Below are 21119 nucleotides of genomic sequence, written 5' to 3' on the forward strand. Positions count from 1 at the left end.
CACCACCGCATTTGATTTGAAAATAATTGACCTTATATGACTATACTGTGGTACATTTGCTGATATGCAGTGGCTGGGGGTGTCAAGGGGACCCTGCCCCCCCCCCCCTCGGTTTCTGAAAAAAATCACACCAATCGTCCCTTCTTGAGACTAAAATTTTGACTAGCTGAATCATAATTCTAAGCCGTACCAAATGGCACTGTTCGCCCCCTAAAATACCAGTTTTTTCGGGGCCCTTCAGCGGGCTTCGAACCCCACGCCATATGGTTGTGCGCAAGAGGTGACGAGTCTTCTCTAACACATTGCACGACACCGAGTATGACACTCGAAGACAATTAGTATTGAATTTTGATGTTGACTTCTAGTTTTTTAGTCTTCTTTGATGAAACCAAATCATCAGAAAATCTAAAATATATATCAACCGTTTTATGAAAGGTGTGTTTTGTGAAGAGAGTTCCTGCCATCCATATGTACGTGTATATGCACGTGTAACTCATCATTTCAATGAAGGTCGTCTTCGTTAAAGCATCACTATGCCTAGTGTTTTGTGCACCCAGACAAAGATGTTTGTCCAAGAGGCGAGATCATTATTCTGTCTAAATCAGGATTCAAACATGCAGTTCATGTTGTTGTCATTGTCTTTCTTTTTATGTACATTTTATGTACTCTTTGTTAATTTTCTTTTCTTCATGGGGTGGCAATTTTCACTTCAACAACAAAAGAAACAGTATAAAGGGATCAATTGCTTGGTATTGCAATTTGTAAACACCTTTTTCACAATAGAAGTGCCTATAGTCATTGATCACGCTTGCCGACATTACATCTCATGCTTGTTATTCAAAATGACATTTCAGGAAAAAAGACTCTATATATGTGAACTATTTTTGTGCTTTTCTTCAAACCGTTTGAAGTAATAAAACATTCAGTTGTTTTAAGGCCACACGCTCGCTTTCTGTGATAAGATTTCATTAAACAAGCAATTGCTCACGAGGTACAGAGGTACTTTGTACTGAATTTTTTTATCTCGAATTAATATGCTGGAGTCTACAACAGTTTTCAGGGTCTTGTTTTCTATGATTAAACTTAAACCCCAAAGTCTGTTTTTAATCACTATTATTATTATTATCTTTTAACGAATAAGTTTATAAAGAAGACAAACATGCATGTCAATGCTTTTATCGACCAACCCTGATGATTGCTGCTTAATAACAGTAGACATCTTCTAACTAGTATATAACATTATATTATCTGATTATATAATTATAAAATTATTATTGTCTCGAAAAAAATACCCCACAGTGTAGCGACAATCATTATTGCATTCAATAAACGCAATCATTTTGCAAGATACATTTATTCATGAAAAGGAATACATGCTCGAATTGCTCTATTTTCTTAAAATCCACATTACATATGTAAATAGAAGCATTTTAAAAGCAAGCAGCAAAACTGTACAGACATTAAAGCAAATTATGATGCATAAAATAGTTTTTAATTTGGCAATGATACACAATGCTTAACACAAAATCAACACCACGAACTTCATTTCCTGCATACTCCACTATGCCAGTCTGAAAATGGTTATCCTCTAAAAAATTGAAAGCATCAATTTGTGCAGCCTAGCACAAAAGTACAGCTTCCTCATGGTCCCAAAAAATGAAAACCTTTAAAGAAAAGTCGCAATCTGCTTTACAAAAGGCACAAAAAGAAGATCAGAACTACTATAGAGCAACAACAAAGTCAACACTCTGTTGTAGAGGTATAAGAAACACAACTGATAATCACACCACACTGTAACTTATAATTATATAGGCCTATAGCAATAAGTGCAAATGTATATTACATACAATTTATCTGGCATGTCATCTTTATTTTATGTATGCATAGGAATAAGTGCATATATACCATACAAACGTACAATTTCTGTGAAGAAATATATGTAACCATTACATAATTCTTATATTTATGTATAGCAATGATATATAACACTGTTCACCTAAAAAAATGAAATTTTGATACATGTATGAAACGGAAACATTAACACCATATTTTTTAATCGCCATTACGTTTCTGTTCTCTGGCACCTTTAATTGGTTGACATTTATTATTCAAATTCGTTGTTTTGGAGAAAATGTTTCTTATCTTGACTTCACTTATTCAATTTAGAATTGAACTTACAGGTAAAGATAAATAGGATAAAACTGCCTTCTTATACACATGCATCTTGCAAAGGTGAAAAGTTTGTCTTACAATGTCAGGCTTTGTCGTCACCACTTTGTGCTCCGCCGTCTAGTGCTTCAACGTGTGGAGGAGAGGGCAAAGTGGACTTGAGTACTTGGAGTGAGGCGGATTCCAAACGATCCAAAATATTGTGAAGCAAATAGTATGCGTCATAATATGAACTGCCTAATTTGAGCAAAAATTCCAATGCCGGCTTTGCTTTTTCCCGGGGATTTCGAAGATTTTCTATAAATCTCATCACTCCTTCGAGAGTAAAATTACCCGTCGGTAATTCAATTATTTCACTTGTCGTTGGCTCTGTAGGTCAACGCCAGTTTTCTGAGAAAGACGTCTTAAAGAATCGTCATCTAGACCCAGCGCGTCTCTATAACTAGTCATTTCTTTGATGAAATAGTCTATAACTTTCTGTGGCATGAAGTGCTTTAAACCAGATGGGACAAACCCCTGTGCGGTCAAAAAGATTGCCTTTTTCCAAACGCGACTACGAAGTATCTGACACTTAAGTTTGATCAAATCTTCGGAAAGATTGCTAAGATATAAAGTAAGCACTTCGCGTTTTTCACGGGGCAGTACATGCAGCATATTATGTTCGAGCTTCCGATAATCCCACTGGTCTACATGGCAAAGGAGTGTAGATATTAGATAAACACCATCCTTTTGATAGACACCTTCTTTTTGAAGCAGTTTCTCGGCATTATCACGGACTTTTACCAGTAACTGCTCGGCATCATGTGTCCGCGGGTGTGTTAATTTGTCACTTGATACATTAACATCAATATGTGTCCTGACAATGAAATATTTCTTACCCCAAAGCTGAGCTTTTTCAGCAAGCCATACATCGTCCTCCAAAATACGGCTTTTGGTAAAGATAAGAAAAAAGTCATATGAACCAAAATTAACTTTTTCTTCATAATTTTCTTTATTAAATTTGGACGTTCCAACTCCAGGTACGTCCCACAGGGTAACGTTGTTGTTACTTGGATGGCGGTACTCCGTTGGAACCTTAGTTGTCTCCGTTGATCCAACCTTAGCTGCACCATCATCATCAGCAGTCCTCGAAATGTGTTCACAAAGACCGATTTCCCTGTACCGGCCATTCTTGTCACTGCAATTTTCACGGAAACGTTTTCGACTTCTTTTACCTTGTTGGCCGTGAAGTCTGTGATATTTTCGAGACCATTTTGTTCATAGTAAGCTTCAAACTCTTTGAATTCCTCTGGTTTAAACATTACACCGCGTTCAGTGTGTTTGTCTTTTGTTCTCGCTTGAATAAGAAGTAGGCACCAGTGTCGTGAACCCATTACCACACGTGAGAAATCTGGGTGTCTACCTTGATTCCACTCTCGCCATGGATAAACAAATATCAAATATCATTCTTTCGTGTATTTTAACATCAGAAACGTCGGTGCTATTTAACACTACCTAGATCAACACTCTGCAGCAACAATTATGCATGTGATGATTACCTCTCGTTAGTACTAATGTAACTCTTTACGCTATTGCTGTACCGATGAACGAATAAAAAGACTGCAGCAAATTCAGAAATATTTCAGCGCGGATCTTAACGTACACACCCAGGGAGAGTCCTATTGCTCCTATTTTAAAGCAGTTGCACTGGCTCCCTGCTCGAGCACGTTTTATTCGAATTCTTTAAATTTATGCATGCAGTTTTTTTATCAGACCACCCCCTTACCTAGTGGAATTAGTTCATCATTAAGCTACAAAACGTACGGCTGTTTCACAATCAGGGTGAACAATTAAATGCGATTTGAAATTACTTTGAAATCACCTACGTAATAATAAGATGAATTTACCATGTTATGACTTAAACATAATAAGGAGTTGTGCATATGTAACCATTATTATTAATGCTATGGTATTTATAATCATGAGCCCCTTGGTGTCTCCTACTTTTTGTAGTGTCCGTGCCCCCTATCTGTTTTATTTAGGAATCACAGCATATCCTGTTTGATATTATTATTCTATAAAGTCTACATTGACATTTATTTTGCAGGAAGAAAATAGCACATAACCCCTTATTATGAAAGGATATGCAAGAATTTGGTGCCAAATGTAGTGTCCGTACCCCTACTGTAGTGTACATTAACCATTGGATAACTGGCTACTTATCAATGATGATAAAACTTCAAAATATGGTGCAAAATATTGTTTTGGTCTATATAAAATGCATTCATGTCTTATGATGTTTAGAAAAAACATTGTATATAAATATATATTCGATAAAGTGATACTGATTAATTAGAGTCAGGCAAGAGATTTTGCAAAGAAATAATATCAGTAAAGATGCTACTCTTTGTATTCAAAATGAACAATATTGGTTTGAATATATTGCCAAATATAGCTAATTGCAAAGTAATAAACTGTATATGGATTAATATTCTATGGATTAATGTATATGATATATTTTGAGGGGGAACGAACACTATAATACATGAATAATTAACAGTACATTTATTATACTCTCGGTGAATGAAGTATCAAATATGGATGACAATAAACAAAAAAGCCAAACAGGAAAAGAAAAAGGGATCCTGAAAATTTTACTGTAAGCAAAAAAATTTTTTGAAAAAAAAAGACGTCAAAGAGCTTATATCCGTACAGATGCTAATAATCTTGCTGAAGCACGTAAGGAAGACGTAGAATGCACGTAACATAGCATAGAAGCAAAAAAAATGAAGAATCATCCTAGGCTGGCACAGCAAGAAAGACTAAAGTAAAGAGAAGAAAATAGGGCATACTGACAGAGATTCAAGGAGAAGCAGAAACCCAACAATCCTGAAAACAGTAGAACAAGAGGTGCAAATTAACGAGAGACGAAAAAGAAGAAAAGACTCCAAAAACAGGAATCAAGACTGAAACCAAAAAAAAATGAATAAATAAAAAAGGTCAAGCAACAGAAAGAAAAGTTTAAAGTCTGAATGAAAGTCAAACTGAATGACACACAACCAAGCTCCAGCATCCACTGAAAAACGTGCTGTGGTGTTTCTCTAAAAAACTATTTGATTAATTCATGTACTTGTATCCTTTTATCCTTTTGGTTAAAGTACTGCTGTTATATCTTTAGTTTGATATTTTTTAGAATTTTGGCAAAAATAACTGGTAAACAATATGATATTTCAGTTACAAAGCATCAGTTACTTCAATGTGTAGTGTCCGTACCCCCAGATCATAGTCTAAGGGGCGTTTTGTTAATTTGAGCGTAGCACAAAAAGTAATTAATATTGTGTTCTAAAAATTGTGGATATCATAGTTAAGATGTTATTCTTTTTATCTGTTACAAAATTAAACAAATGCATCAGAGTTCATTTTTCTCTCAATGTGACCCCTATTTTGTACCCCTGATCGTGAAACAGCCGGTAGTGTAAGTTCACTTGACCAGTTATTGCTGTCGCCATGTAATGCCAGATTGAAAAAGAATCTCTTCAAGTTTATGGACCTAATGAGTAGAACACTTTTTTAACGGACTTATAAACTATAGAGTCCGAGGACAATTTTGTTATTTTTATTCATCACTGCATTCGTAAATTGCAATTCTTCTGCTGCCGCTCTTAAATCGATATGTCCAAAGAAATTAGGTTTTGTATTTCTTATGCTAAACGTGCTCTTCATTCAGGTTGGCTGATGCCACTCGTAATCGTACAGTGCTGGGATTGATTTTTTTTCAAGAAAGGGCAACATCCTGTGCGCAGTTTTCATCACCAGCACCGTTATATAAAAATATGTTCATCATTGCCCTAATTTATCTCAGTTCATCTTTAAATAAAAAAATCAATCACAATCGCCCAAATGCACACCCATCATATTGCTCGATGATCAGCAAACGTAGACATTCCACACGTATCTTTTGCACCGCCCTGTTACCTGACACAATGATTGTGATAGAGAAGATGGCGTAGCGATTGATGAGACAGCAGATTGGAGCCGTATGTGTGGCAATTTTATAAGATAGCAGATAATGCATATAACGACCTTGCATATTCTGCACACTTGTCTGTGACTTACTGTATCTGAAAGCCCCGGTGTCATGTAAATTGTGACTCAGGTTCGGGGTCCCACTTGCGTCACTCTAACCCTAACTTGATGGGCGGAGAACTACAGTATATACATGTACAGTATGTTACACGGACACTCGGTTCCTTATCACAGGTCGCAATAGCACGTCACTAGCTGATACCTGTCCATGTCCTCATCTATCACTGAACGATGATAAGATATACGTATACACGATTTAAAGAATTTTAAACTACGGGCACTATCTCCCACTGCCCTGAGGTATTGCTAACACCCGTCAGTTGTCAACAGATCGTTGCTATTTGGGGAAAATATGTGAAAATGAGATTTTCGGCTGATATGCTTTTACTATATGGATATGCATTATGCTTTGTAACATTTCTCACAAATTATATATAAAACTATAATAATATAGGGAGACTCATATTACACCACTCCCTGTAAGAGCAGGCATTTTATTCAAATTTTTATATTTTATGTATGCATTTTTTTTATCAAGCAACCGGTACTAAAATTACTTCATCATTACGTTTTAGATCGTAGTTTAAGATCGTTTGTGCAGTTATTGCTGGTGCCATGTAATGCCAGATTGAAAACGTACGGTGACCCAGCTCTTCAGGTTAATGGACCAAATGACTTGAACATTTTCCCAATGGACGCTAAAATGTAGAGTCTGAAGACAGTTTTAAAAAAGAATTCAAAATGTTTTATGACTGATTTGACTAGTGGACAGAGGGAAATGTTGGGTTAAAGGAAACACGATGCCATGGCCTCAGTGGGTCATTCCATGTCGCTTTTTTAAAGGGAGAGAAAACACCTGCCATTTCATATTTCAAAAGGTCGGACGGGTGGGACAAAGAGAGCTCAGAACACATCTCTATCTCTCTGAATCTACCTGTTTTGATATTGAAGGCGATTTCAATTGCGGGGGGGGGGGGGGGGGGTATTTGAAAAACACTGTTACCTGTATGCATTGTTAAGCCAGTGATGTTATATTAGTGCGCGAGAGGTGACGAGTCTTCTCTAACACACTGCATGACACCGAATATGACTCTCAAGACCGATAAGATATCACGAAGTAAACTAGTACTAATATTGGATTGAGACGTTGACTGAGTTATTTGAGTCTACTTTGATCAAACCAAATAATTCTGAAATTATATATTATCTCTTTTATGAAAAGTGTTTTGTGAAGAGAGTCCATGGCATAGATACGCATAGAAATGTATGTGTAATGGGGTCGTCAGTGTGTCCAGTGGTGTGAGCACCCAGATTAAGATCGCTATATAGAGCATTGGTGTTTAATTTTCCCTCTAAAACCCATTTTGGGGTTGTCTTTTCACTACTCAGGCAGATAAGATCGTCTAGATTCTATTTAAACCAGGGCGAATAAGTATGTTGGGATGACGCCATCTACCTTTGTACCCTTAACTGCACTAAGAAGTAGTGGGGTGGGGTGTGTTAGAACCAGACTTTGCTTTATTTAGTGTATAAAATTATCACGTCTTTTATGTTGCAATTCATTAAACCATGGCGTGTCAATTCCATTTGTTAATAATTGACCTTGGCTTTGTTAATTATTTATTTATTATTATTTATTTAATTAATTATTTATTTATTTATTTATATTCCGATATTCCGATAATTACACACAACAATTACAGACACACCACATTATTTGCCTTTGTTATTCAGACGATGAGCAACTTATCCAGTTTTGAAGTGCTTTTCAATGTGTATTGCTTGATTCAACCATTTTTTATATAACGCTTAAGTATTAGTTAAAGTAGTAGCCAATTAAAGTACACAGGTACCTATATGGTAGTGGGATTTTTGGATATAAATCGTTTGTTTGCAAATACAACCTACACAAATTATTTTTAAAGGCAATACTTCAAGATAAATGAAGATTACTTTAGAAATGTAGTTATTTAAACATTAAGAATAAAGAGGTGTTGAAAATTGAATTATTTTTTGATAGCTGAAGAAGAAAATCAAATACTGCAATACACAAACATATTATTTTCTTTATATTTCTGCTTAAAATTAATCATGTGCTCAGTTTTAAGTTATCTGAGATTTATTATTATATTTAAGGTGGGGAAGAACATTTTCTCTAGTTTGTGAAACATATGTCTGTAAAATAATGTTTTTCTCGCTTCTCTTACATTTAGACATTCACTAAAATAGCTCATATAAGAGCAAAGGAATATATGTGAATGTACCTTGCGGTCTTTGGTAATGGATACATATTCAAAAACGAAAAAAACGCGACTTTTTCCAAGATACGCTGTTTCTGGGCCTTTGGGATCAGTAAATAAAATCTAGCAACGTCTTCCTCTGAAACACATGGTCACTTTTTCTACGTATGTTTTTGTGGATTGCATTTTCTGGGAAATTTCAATAATCATTCTTAAACAACTATTAAACACAACGACACATTACATCCAAAAACATTCGTTAAAATCAAAAAAAAAAATATGCAAGGACAAAATAAAATGTGTATTGCGTGCCATTAAATATCTCCAGTCACTGATATGTAGTGAACTTTATACTTAAACCCAATAACAAATGTATCAAATGACGTAAGTTATCGCAAGTCTCCCTGACCTGACCTACCTAACATTTTACCTTAATGAACTTCAATAGATAGACTTCAAATAATTGCCCAACAATGATTTTGTAAAACAGAATCAATACAATTACATTGTAAATGACTTACACTTTCACTTATTGCAGATAATAATTTAAACAGAATCAAACGAGTAAAATGATAGGGAGTTATTGAGTATAAGTTAAATTTCTTGAAGAGTCAACAAGTGTAGAAATTGTTTTCATGGTAGGAAAAGAAAGAATCGTGGTTTGCAGAAATAGATTATTAATACTTGTGATATTGTATGAAAAAGGAAGTCGGTGAGAAAACGCTCGAAAGTTCCAGATCGTCGTCATTGTCACTATAACAACATCAACTTGCACTACAAAAGATAAATTTCCAATTAGACAGAAACAATAAAATTATGTTACCGATTGATGCAATACATAAGATAAACGTCTTTATTAACTTTCAAGGATTGCATAAAACAGAAACAATAGAATTAGTTCATCACTATCACCAGTACAATAGACATGCCCCGACTGTGTACTTATTAATAAGTCCTTGCCAAAAAAGATACCAATGCAACAAAGGGATGTAGCAGGTAAATCATTAGTCGCTAAAGGGGCCCGCACACAGCATTTGGCGCGGCGCCGTTTTCTCATCGTTTGCGGGGGTATTTTGGTGAGATTTTTGCCTCTCACGCGGCTGAGCAAAATATCTCATGTGTTTGATATTTCTGGTCTCTTGAGGCAAATGGCTCAGCGTGTGCAGGGTGCAAGCGCCGATTGCTCAAGTCATGCCAACAATGCGCACGTACCGGTAGCCGAAAACAAACAAAAATGGCAGCCCCCAAGCGAAGTCAACAAAAATGTACACAGTTATAGTTAGTTTATTGATTAACGTGGTCACCATTTTCCATTACTATCAGAAAAAAACAACAATATGTAATGTTTCCTTAGAGACATGATCCCACAGTTCACAGTGCGTCCGCTAGGGGCAGGCCGGGAGGCACCTCTGCTGAGCAAAGAGCGAAGCGTTTGCGGGGAGCTGAGGAGCGCGAGCATCTGGTTCAGCACAAGTGGCGCGCGCCAATTGCTTACCGTGTGTGGGGTGCTTAAGATAACTCATAAATGGCAAACACAAAATATCAACTTCTAGTCATGAGACAAAATTCGATAAAACAGGGACAATAAAATTAGATTATCACTATTATCAGTGCCGTGGTATAACGGACACGCCACGTTTGCGTAATAATTAATTAGTCTTTGCAAAGAAAGAAATAACTGCAACAATGGGAGACGTAGCCGAAAATTCATATGACAAATATTCCCAATTCACTGCACTATACCAGGGTTACATAGATATTTTTTCACTATATATTCACTGATACTTCTCTGGTCTATCGTGTGCACTTTTTGTGCTGTACAGTGAAAGAAGGTCTGCTTAGGTAACCTACACACACTGGACAAAAGAAGTGTCACCCCTACTGAGCCAATACTATGGGGGAGATAAATGACTGTGGAATGATATGCTCCTGGTATCATTTTATTAACATCAAATTTCACAAAAAATCACAAAATGAGAACAAAGTATACATTCTACCAAAATATGCAATTTCAAGTCCAAAATTAGTACTTAGTGGCATAGCCACGTGACCTAATAATAGGTACCAGTCTACGAAGCAAGGATTCATATAATTGTCTGATGCGTTCGGGGCTTATGCTGGCCCAAGCATGAAACACTGAATATAACAGAGTTTCTCTGCTTGTTAGACGGGCATTTATCCAAAGTTTTGACATATCATTCCACACATTTTCTATTATGTTTTCAACCGGAGTGAGGGCAAGCCACATCACCCTGCGAATGTCCTGTTGGTCAAACCAATCATCAACTGCTCTGGTCCTGTGACAAGGAACATTGTCATCCTGGTGAACAAATGGATTATTCCTGTCACCAAACATGTTAGTAATAGTTGGTAGCAAGCTTGACTCCAAAACATCGATATATTTCTAGTTATTCATGTTTTCATCAACCACTATCAATTCGCCCACGCCATGGATGCTGATGCAGCCCCACTCCATGATGAATATGCTCCTCTGGGTTCGAAAATTAAGTACATGTGGTTTCGATGCTTTACCAGCAGTTCGCTAGCATCGTACCCGTCTGCCATCAGAGGTAAGACCAAAGCGACAATCATCAGAAAACAATATGTAGGACCAATTGTCATGGACTGTCCAGTTCCAGATCTTGTTGTCCCTAGTTCACTCTACGTTGCCTGTTTTGTAACGCTAAAAGAGGTTTCAGTCTTGCTACCCTGCCGTACACTCTATGAGCATGTAACCGACGCCTACCAATTATCACAGACACATTTTTATGTGTGAAATTGTTCCACTGTGTTGTCAACTGACAAGCAGTGTCGAATTTTGACAACCTGGACATCAAAATCAGTCGTCGGTCTTTACGGCCAGTAGTTTTTCTTGGACGACCCATCAGAGACAATTTGTCTCTTGATCCAGTGTTTCTATACTGAGACCAGACCCTCTGCACGGTTCTGACTAAACAATTCAATTGTATCGATATACTGACATTGCTTATATTCCGCCTCTTCAGGTTAATAACTTGCACCTATAGCCGTTAGATAATTACCTGTATCTTGCCATATTGGAGGAAGACAGGAATAATATTTGCTGTACACGTACAAGTCCAACAATACAATTCCATGGTATAGCAGTTTTATACTCATTAGTCACATAATAAGTAGACCAGGCATTATAAGTACCCAAGATCTGCCTACTTTCATTACTCTGAGTTAGGGGGTGACACTTCTTTTGTCCAGTGTGTGTATGGCAGTGACATTCCACTTAACGTCGAAATATCTCATCAATTGTAAACATACCCAGTAGTATCTCTTCTAGCCAGTGAGGTTCATATGATAAATAATAAACTTAAGTCAAAGATATTTTTGGAGACTGATCAACACATAAGCAGTTAAAAACTTCCAATGCATTGCAGTAATAACTCAAATTAAAGCTATTTCGAGTTTAATTTCAACATTATCTTCTTAATACCCATCATTCTTGTTGCCTGCAAAAACCACTTTCATTCATGTTTGAAGCTGCTTATCATTTTCATATTTCACTAAAAATATATTAATCGGGGAAAACATCTAAACTTGTTTGAATTTTGTAATGATTTTCAAAAATTGTCTAAAAGTTTTTCAATCAATCACAGTATTCGTCTTATGGTCTATTTACTAAGCACAGCCTTTGACTGTCCAAATCCATCACAATCTGACCTCAAATGTTTACTAACCAGATACAGAAATGAGCTACTATCTATAGCCTTCTACTGAGCAACATGGCCTCCCTTGGTCTCGTGGTTGTTTCTGTCCTGCTCATGACAGCAGTTGTAGGTGGTAAGTATAACTTCCCAAACAGATGACTTTTAAAAGTAGTCTATAAAGCAGGCTCATAGCCAGCCATTTCAAAGGTGAAGTAGGGGGATCTTTTCCCGAAATAATAGACCTTTTACCATGAAATCAAATTTTACCTATAGTTGACCTATTTCCTACCAAAGGCCATGAAAAGGAGCGATTCGTTCTATTCCTCCCCAACCTCCCTGGCTACAGTCCTTATTTGTATGATGGTGTTGTAAAGTTAATTACGTACGCTTATACTAATTACAATTAGTAATAAAAGGGAAATCAAATAGATAAAACTTTAGAGTGATATTGAGTGTAAATTAAGTTTTATCAAGAGTCAACAAGTGTAGAACATGTTTTAGTGTCAGAAAAAGATGGAAAAGGTCAAAGTCAATAGCATTAAATGTGATTGGTTAATTTCATAACAGATTTTAATTTTGATCAACTGTTTATCACATGACTTTGGACATGATTCAAGTATGAGTAATGCAAATAGTATTTTTTGATAAGTTAAGTTGAAAACAAGGCTCTCAGACATTGCCTTATAAGGGAATGTTCTATGGTAAAGTCATCATGACAATGGAAAATAAAATGGAGAATTAAGGTATAAATATGGGTAAAATTGTAGGAAAAGAGAGTGATCAATAAATGATTGAAGACTCCAGAACCTCGTCGTCGTTATAATAATGGTTTTATTATATTATATTATATTATATTATATTATATTATATTATATTATATTACAAGTTAAAAATACAAGAATAATTAATGGATTATTCTAATAGATTATTTGCTATTTTATGGGACACATCCAAATTGTCAAATTAACAAAAAGACATTTTTATCTATAAATTCAGAACATCTGCGCTACCAGTCAACAAATACAGGAAATATCTACAAGTGAATTTCTTACTCGTTCATGCAGCTTCATAAAATACAGTGTTACAAAAAATATCAAATTAATAGAAAGATATTTGTTTTCTACAACTTCAAAGCCTCTACCAGTTAAAAAATCCAGACAAATAATTTCCGTATACATTACCTTCGAGTTGCTCTCGAGAACTTTAATGGATATTTCTAGAATTATATATGGGCCAGTCTTGTGATGGATACAGGCTTCGCCTTGGTAAACGTGAAGAGAGGATATCGGTGAGTTTCTTAAATCAAGCGGGGACCTTTTTATTTGAGAAATTAGGACCAAAAGTTGGTAAAGAGTTGTGTAAAATAATGTAGATGAACATTGATTTAGCCTCTCATAATGCTTTGAAATAAATATATTCAAACATTTTGGGCCATAATATTTACTCAGCACAATTTTGAAGTCTCTGTAAGAATTTTCAATACATTTCTAATAACAAAAAAGGAAAAGTCTCAAAATCTGCCTAAAATGTAAAATATATGTTTAAAAACTAAGCATATTTTTTTTAACAAAATAATGAAGACCTTTACCAGAGATGGGCATTTCGGAATTTAAGTGCAACAGGGGTTGGGCTGTCCATGATGGTTGGTTGTTTCTAAATTCGTATAACTTTTATGTGAAGTGGGATTAGATCATTAGTTTTAATTGTGGAGTTAAAATTTTTGTGATTGGTAGACCTGTAGTCAGGGGTGTACATGGGCACTTCAGAATTTTAGGTGCATGGGGATTTGGCTTTTCTGGGTTATGTGACGGTGACAACATTTTTTAGGTTCCTACAGGCTATAATTTTCATTTATTTTATACGTATGGAATCTGAAATATTTTCAATAGATTTACGTATACATTGCGTGAACAGAAAAGCAGTAGATTTCACTGTTTTTATAAGACTATAAGAACATCAATTTCTTATTGAGTGAAATAATAAGTGTATTTTAATATTATTGAAATAACCTTCTTTATTATTTTTGTCTTATTTTCTGCGGTGTCATGCAATGTATACGTAAAAACCTTAGACGCTAGAAGTCCACAACAACATTCTTTTTCAAAAGGTAGGCGGGATGGAGAACGAAGAGGGCTTGATACATTGTACCTCTCTGTCTACTTGTCTTGACATCGAAGGCGCGTGGGAGGCTGGTTTCGATTGCAGGAGGAGGGGTCTAACTTAACTGCAGTATGTGAAAGAAACAGTTATGCATTGTTAAGACCGAAATGTTATATATTCTCTAACACATGCATGACACCGAATATGATGCTCGAGGCCGTTTTAGAAAATTGTGTTTTGTGACAAAAATTCCTGGCATCGATGTATGTACAGTCACAAACTGAAATACGAGTGTAAGTCATCTTTTTTTTAGCAAATGTCCTCTGTCCAGTAACAGTGGTATCAGTGCGTCCAGTGGTATGAGTACACAGATAAAGATCACGGTCTACGGCATAGGTGTGAAAGTTCTCTCTAAGAATCATACCGGGTAGTCATTTCACTAATCAAACTGGTGGGATCGTCTAGATTCAATCTAAATCAAGGCGAAAAATATGCCAGGCATGTTGCCATGGTATCAGGACAATCCCCCCCCCCCCCCCGGACAATTCCCCCCCCCCCCCCCCAGGACAATTCCCCACCAGGACAATCCCCCCCCCCCCGGACGATCCCCCCCTCCCCCGAATAATATATATTTATATAGAAATATAAAGTAAAGAGTACAAAGTTAAATTATTTTCATCCATTTTCTGAATATTTCTTAGTGTGATGATGCAACTGGAAGAAAATAATATTAATTTCATTAAACAAATTACTTTCATGGAGTACAAGTACATAAAATTTTCAAGATAGAAGTACGGAACATTTTATTAAAAATCTGTTCAAAGTTTATCTCCAGGTAAAGGAGGGTAAACTGATGTTCTCATTCATCCAGGTAACCCTTTGATGAATTAACTGTTACTTTTAATTGCTTTATTACCCCCCCCCCCCCCTTGATTGAGTAAGTCTTGCATCAAGGTGCTTATCCAGGTATCCCTTTGACTATTTGTCACTTTTAGTAACTTGACCACTACCCACCACCCACTCATAAAATATCTGTTTACCTGTTCATCTGTTTACCCCACCTTTACCTGAAGGATAGGTGGTTATACTTTGATTAGATATTTAATAAATCTTGCTGTACTTGTACTCAATGAAAAAGGAATTTGTTATGAAATAATTTGTTTCATGATGAAGTTGTATTTTCACACTTAAAATATCAATATAAAGGAAAAAATGTTTTTAGCTTTACACTTTCTACTTTATATTTGTACATGAATATATATTTCTTGGGGGGGAGGAATCGTCCGGTGGGGAATTGTCCTGGGGGGGGGGGATTGTCCTGGGGGGGGGGGGGAATTGTCCGAGGGGAATAGTCCGGGGGGAATTGTCCGGGGGGGGGGGAATTGTCCTAGAATCGTTGCCATCTACCTTTGTACCCTAAACCGCACTTAAAAGTAGTTGGTGGGTGGGTGAGAACCAGACTTTGCTTTATATACTTTATGAAAGTATCACGTGTTTTATCTTGTGATTCATAAATAAATTCGACGTTTGAAGTTCGCAAATAAACAAATAACAAGTAATATTTGTTATATACATGTATAAGACACTTTAATTCGAAAAGAATACTCTGGCCTCAATATATGCTCTCATTTCTTTAATTCCCTATGTACACAACCTAAAATGCTCGTGAATATACTGTATAACGAAAACACAATGACAACACAAAATCATTAGTTACAGGTTCATGTAGGCCATTTCAGCTTTATAGCCAGAATGCAATCCTCTAGAAAACAAAGCCATGCAAATTCAGCTCAATGACATTGATTGGAAAATTGGGCTATCGGTACATGAAATGACTGAATTTAGTCTTCATGAACCATTTTCTTCTTCAACGGGAAGATGTGTGTCACAATGACCGGCTTCGTCGCCCCCCCCCCCCCCCCCCCCCCCCCTTGTGTTCTGCCGTACAATGTTTCTCGGTGTGGAGTAGAAGACAAAGTCACCTTGAGGACTTGGAGGGAGGCGGATTCCAGGCGATCTAAAATTTCGTGCAGCAAGTCGTTGGCTGACTTGTATGATACAAGATATACAACGCCTAATGCGGCAAGCCATCCAACTAAAGGCGCTGTGGATGTAGTAGCTACGAAACTCACCAATGTCCCCAAATTAAATTTTCCTAATGGCAACCCGATTTTTTCGGTTGTTGTATTCTTTGTTGCCTTCTTTTTGTTATAAATAAGACTATGAAAGTTTGTGGTACACTTGGATGGAGGAGACATAAAAGTAATTGCTTCTGCACAGTGTTAGCTTGGGTCTATATCCTGCTGTATGATGCGTTCTGTCTTAATTTTGGGGCATGTGGGAAATTCAGGTGGTTCCGTATTTCGTTTTCTACAATGGCTAAATCGTTGCCGGATAGCATTTTCCCTTTTTCTTATGGAATTAACCTGTAATTGTAGTTCTTTAATTGTTCATTGTGACTGCCGTCAGTTTCTTATCTATCATTTCCACGTTGTGGCCACCTCGCACACACAACTAGTCTCTCAGGTGGTGATTGCTGTGGACTTGCCTCGGTAACTTCTATAGCAGCTAGGAGCTCTTCTTTCCTTTGGTGAAGTCTACGTTTTTGCGATTTAGTCTTCGCATGCCTCTTTTGTCTTTCAGGACATTTATAAGGAGGCGGAAGGTAGGCCTTCATAGTATTTTCAACCCGTTTTCTTTCGCTTCCAAATAAGCGTCACCCTCATTTTTTTTACGAGATAGATATATTTTTTTAATCTCAGCTCCTGTTTTCGCATTTTTTCTAAAATAATGATGTTCCATTCGGTATCAATGTATTTGGCACTGCGCTCACTGCGCTCGTTGGCGATTATTTTTTCCTTCCATAGTCTTGTTTGACATTTATTTCCGTCTTTGACATTCATTTCTGTATTTGAATTAAATTTTTTATTACGACAAAATCATTCACTTCGCTTACATCGTTACTGAGGATTTTATGGATTTTGATCACTTGTTACTAACCTCATCTAATCTTTAGCTCGAGCAGACGTCAGAAAGGACCACCTGACATCTCAAACAGAAGCTAATTTTTCTTTCGGAGCCAGTTTCGGGCACAAGTAGATTTTCACTGGTAACGCATGTTCCGGTAACGTATGTTCCAGGCCACCTAATTTTATTTTCATAACGTGTTCTTATATATTTTAAAGTGATTCGATCATGTTAAATTAAATATGACGTAAGGACGTTTTTTATTAACATTTAAACCGTAACTAATGGGGCCTACGTCATAGCTAATACTAGGTAACGTATGTTCCCTAGGAAAATTGACAAAATGTTTCATTTTGTACAAGCACTTGGTGCAAGAGAAAACAATGTTTTCTTTTGCTGACAGAAAAATATATAGTGATTCCATGATAGTTTCACATTTCAGATATAATATTTGGAGCACGAGGGGAAAAATAATTTATTAAATGCTTATTTTACTAACGGTAGGGTGTATTTTCCCAGTTTTTTTTAATACTCAGTGACAGGCAAACTTAAGTCGCTAAAAAACAAATAATTGCTCTATACAAAAGCTTTTCGTAATTTTTTACAACGTTATACTTGTAGGAGATAAATTAAAGAACAAAACCCGTGATGAATGAATTTTCAAAGTGATTAAAACGTTTCCACAGCTGGACGTTATGCATTTGTGACAGTAACGTATGTTCCTTTTTGGGGTTAGATGATGAATTATTTTTTACTATTCGTGGTTCCAGGAAAGTGAAACTTTAATACAAACTTCTTTATGTGGGACCCTTAAATAATCAAACATAGTTTGTAATCTGTGCACTACATATTTTTAGGAACATGCCTGTGACATCGTTTGCACCTCTATATTGGGTTTGGGTGTCAAGTCCAGGTGGAGCAAACCCCTGCGCTGCCAAAAAGATAGCCTTTTTCCAAACGCGACTTCGAAGTATCTCACACTTTGCTTTGATCAGATTTTCGGAGATATTGTTAAGAGACAAAGTAAACACTTTGCGTTTTCCAGTGGGCAGTACATTAGGCATCATGTCTTCGAGTTTACGATTATCCGACTCCTCTACGTCAACATGGCAGAGGAGTGTAGATATAAGATAAACACCGTCCTCGGGACAGACATCCTTTGTTTCAAGCAGGTTTTTAGTTTCGTCACGGATTTTCGTCAGTAAGTGTTCGGCATCATGTGTCCGTGGACGCTTTAGTTTGTCACTTGCTATATCGGCATCAATTCGTGTCCTGACAATAAAATATTTCTTACGCCAAAGGTGAGCTCTTGCAGCAAGCCATTCGTCGTGTTCCAAAATACGGTTGCCGATAAAGATAAGGAAAAAATCATATGAACCAAAATTGACCTTTTCTTCATGATTGTCTTTGTTGAATTCTGTTGTCCCAATTCCAGGTAAGTCCCACAGGGTAATGTTTTTATTTCGTGGATGTTGGTACTCCTGGGGGACCATAGTTGCCTCAGACTCAACTGGTGAGACAGCCGCTGCACCATCATCCTCAACAGTAAGACCTCGGAATGTGTTGATGAATGTTGATTTCCCAGTACCGGCTGTTCCAGACACACCAATTTTAACGGAAACGTTTTCGACTTCGTTTATCTTGCTTGACAAAAAGTCTGCAATATTTTCGAGACCATTTTGTCGAAAAGAATCTTCAATCTCCTTTTGTTCAATTGTTTCAATAAACTGGTATTCGGATTCCTCCCGCAAATTTTCAGCCATTGTTAGAAAAAAACCTGCAGTGATGAACGTCTAATTGGATCAAAAGCGCAGACGCGTTTTGTATTTTAACCACGGCAAAACGATTTGCTCATGCGAAATAAAATAGAATTACAATAAATAAAATAGTATTTATTGCAACAGCCGTATAAGGACCTAAACTGTCAATCAATTGAAGATAATACATGTATGGACAGCTTAAAAGCACACTCCAATGCCTTCGAAAGGCATACACAAGTGCCTTAGTGTCGACATGGCACTCAAACTTATCATGGTTAAACCTAAAGCTTCATGCATCTTATCCAACTAAGTGAGAAAATTTTGTTGACGTCACGGCTAATTGAGGATGTCAGTGATGTTTGTTTATTGTTTAAATATCATTTTACTCAAGATATACGTTGGAATGATTAACTTGCTACTTAAAATATAATTCCCTTTTGATAAAAGGGCTAGTCTATTAGGCAGAATATCTATAAGACAAAATAAACATAATATGACTTGAATTTGTCCTATAAAAATTATGAACATATTTGTTTATTGTTTAAATTTCATTTTACCTATGAAATACGTTGAAATGATTAGTTTGCTACTTCATACATTATTCCCTTTTCAAAATGGGCCAGCTAACTTTGTCAATAGCAAAATGTGAGTTGAATTTGTATTCTAAAAAAATAAGAACATATGTGAAAAAAAATCAAATATGTATAATACCATAAAATATATAAAAGATTCAGCAATGAGGGAGCCAATACATTTCAATTAAGAAAAATAAAAAAAACTGTCTAGAGAGCGCGTATAGAGCCTTTAGAATGAATTGGATTGAAAACCGTGGTCTTTGAAAACACGTAAAATAAATAAACGCAAACATTACTTAAAATACTTAAAATATTTGTTCGAGATTGATGGGCCTCCTCCACCACACAGGTATATGTCCAATTAAATGCATGAACATACGGTTTAAAAAAACTTACGTGACTTTACGTCAGCTCCGATAAAAATGGATCGCCAAAGAAAACGCCCCTCTTTTTTTGCGGGTTGGCGTTGACGTTATCGGGACCTACAGAGGTTTCCAAATTATTGTACCATTCTATATGAATTAAAATAGCTTGTCATCTTTACTTTTGGTTGGCAATCAGACATCTCTGTGGCTTGACTTGCCACTTGTGAGTTAAAAAAAGATGTATTAGGGGAGACCGGGACTAGTTGGACCCCGTCAATTTATGACAAAGTAACTATGAGGTAAAAGAATTGATCACATAATTTTGTAAAGTGACCGTATCCAATAGTGCTACGAAAGCGTGGTGAATAAATGTTTGGAGACTCCAAAACCGCGTCTTCGTTATAATAAGTAATTTATTCATCACTCACTTTTCATACAATTTTTCCCATATTTTTACTCTAATTCTCTGTACTGATCACGCGTGTAATTATGTTCTTTTTATTGTTTATGGCGTGATTTCCAGAAACTTTCCATTGTCATGTTGACTTTACCATAGAACATTCCCTTATAGGCAATGTCTAAGAGCCCTGTTTTCAACTAAACTTATCCAAAATACTTGAATCATGCCCAAAACTCAGTTATAAACAGTTGATCAAAATTTAAATCTGTTATGAAAATAACCAATCACATTAAATGTTATTGACTTTGACCTTTTCCATCTTTTTCTGACACTAAAAACATGTTCTACACTTGTTGACTCTTGATGAAACTTAATTTACACTCAATATCACTCTTAACTTTTCATCTATTTGATTTCACTTTTATTACTACTTGTAATTAGTGTAAGCGTAAGTAATTTACTTTACAACATACACCCTTTCTTCAAAAGAATTCGTCCTCGATTTCTTAAACCTTACAATATATCATGTCTAAAATTGTTTTGTTCTAATACAATATTCCTTCCACATACCAATTTTTGTCTTTCGATAATGTTTGAAACGCTATTTTAACATTTTCCATATCCTCTTCTATAATCTTCAAACCCCTGTGTAGTATGAAATCTGCCATACAATAAGATAACCAAATGGACAATGCAAACCCTAAGACGGTGACTTGGACAGGGTACGGGCTCTTCATGAAGTAGAGGTTTAACTTTAAGAACTCGCCAAAAAGTCTGCCAACACCTGCAACTTGAAATTTT

The 21119-nt window shown here is 36.2% G+C and overlaps 1 protein-coding gene across 1 annotated transcript; it reads right to left on the minus strand.

The window, feature by feature from the left end:
• Window positions 1–18036: 18036 nt before the first annotated feature.
• LOC147760470 (T-cell-specific guanine nucleotide triphosphate-binding protein 2-like) lies at window positions 18037–18981 on the minus strand. Its single transcript, XM_087018784.1, has one exon. It carries the CDS (start codon window positions 18979–18981, stop codon window positions 18037–18039), a length of 945 nt encoding a protein of 314 aa, XP_086874910.1.
• Between the last annotated feature and the right edge of the window lie 2138 nt (window positions 18982–21119).

The sequence above is a fragment of the Lingula anatina genome, chromosome 8 (assembly GCF_051362555.1).
Source record: "Lingula anatina isolate TDL-2025a chromosome 8, LinAna3.0, whole genome shotgun sequence".
In the NCBI taxonomy this organism is placed as follows: Eukaryota; Metazoa; Brachiopoda; class Lingulata; order Lingulida; family Lingulidae; genus Lingula; species Lingula anatina.

Excerpts from the sequence above, each read along its gene's own strand:
- LOC147760470 (XM_087018784.1), bottom strand. The coding sequence starts at position 18,981 with ATGGCTGAAAATTTGCGGGAGGAATCCGAATACCAGTTTATTGAAACA.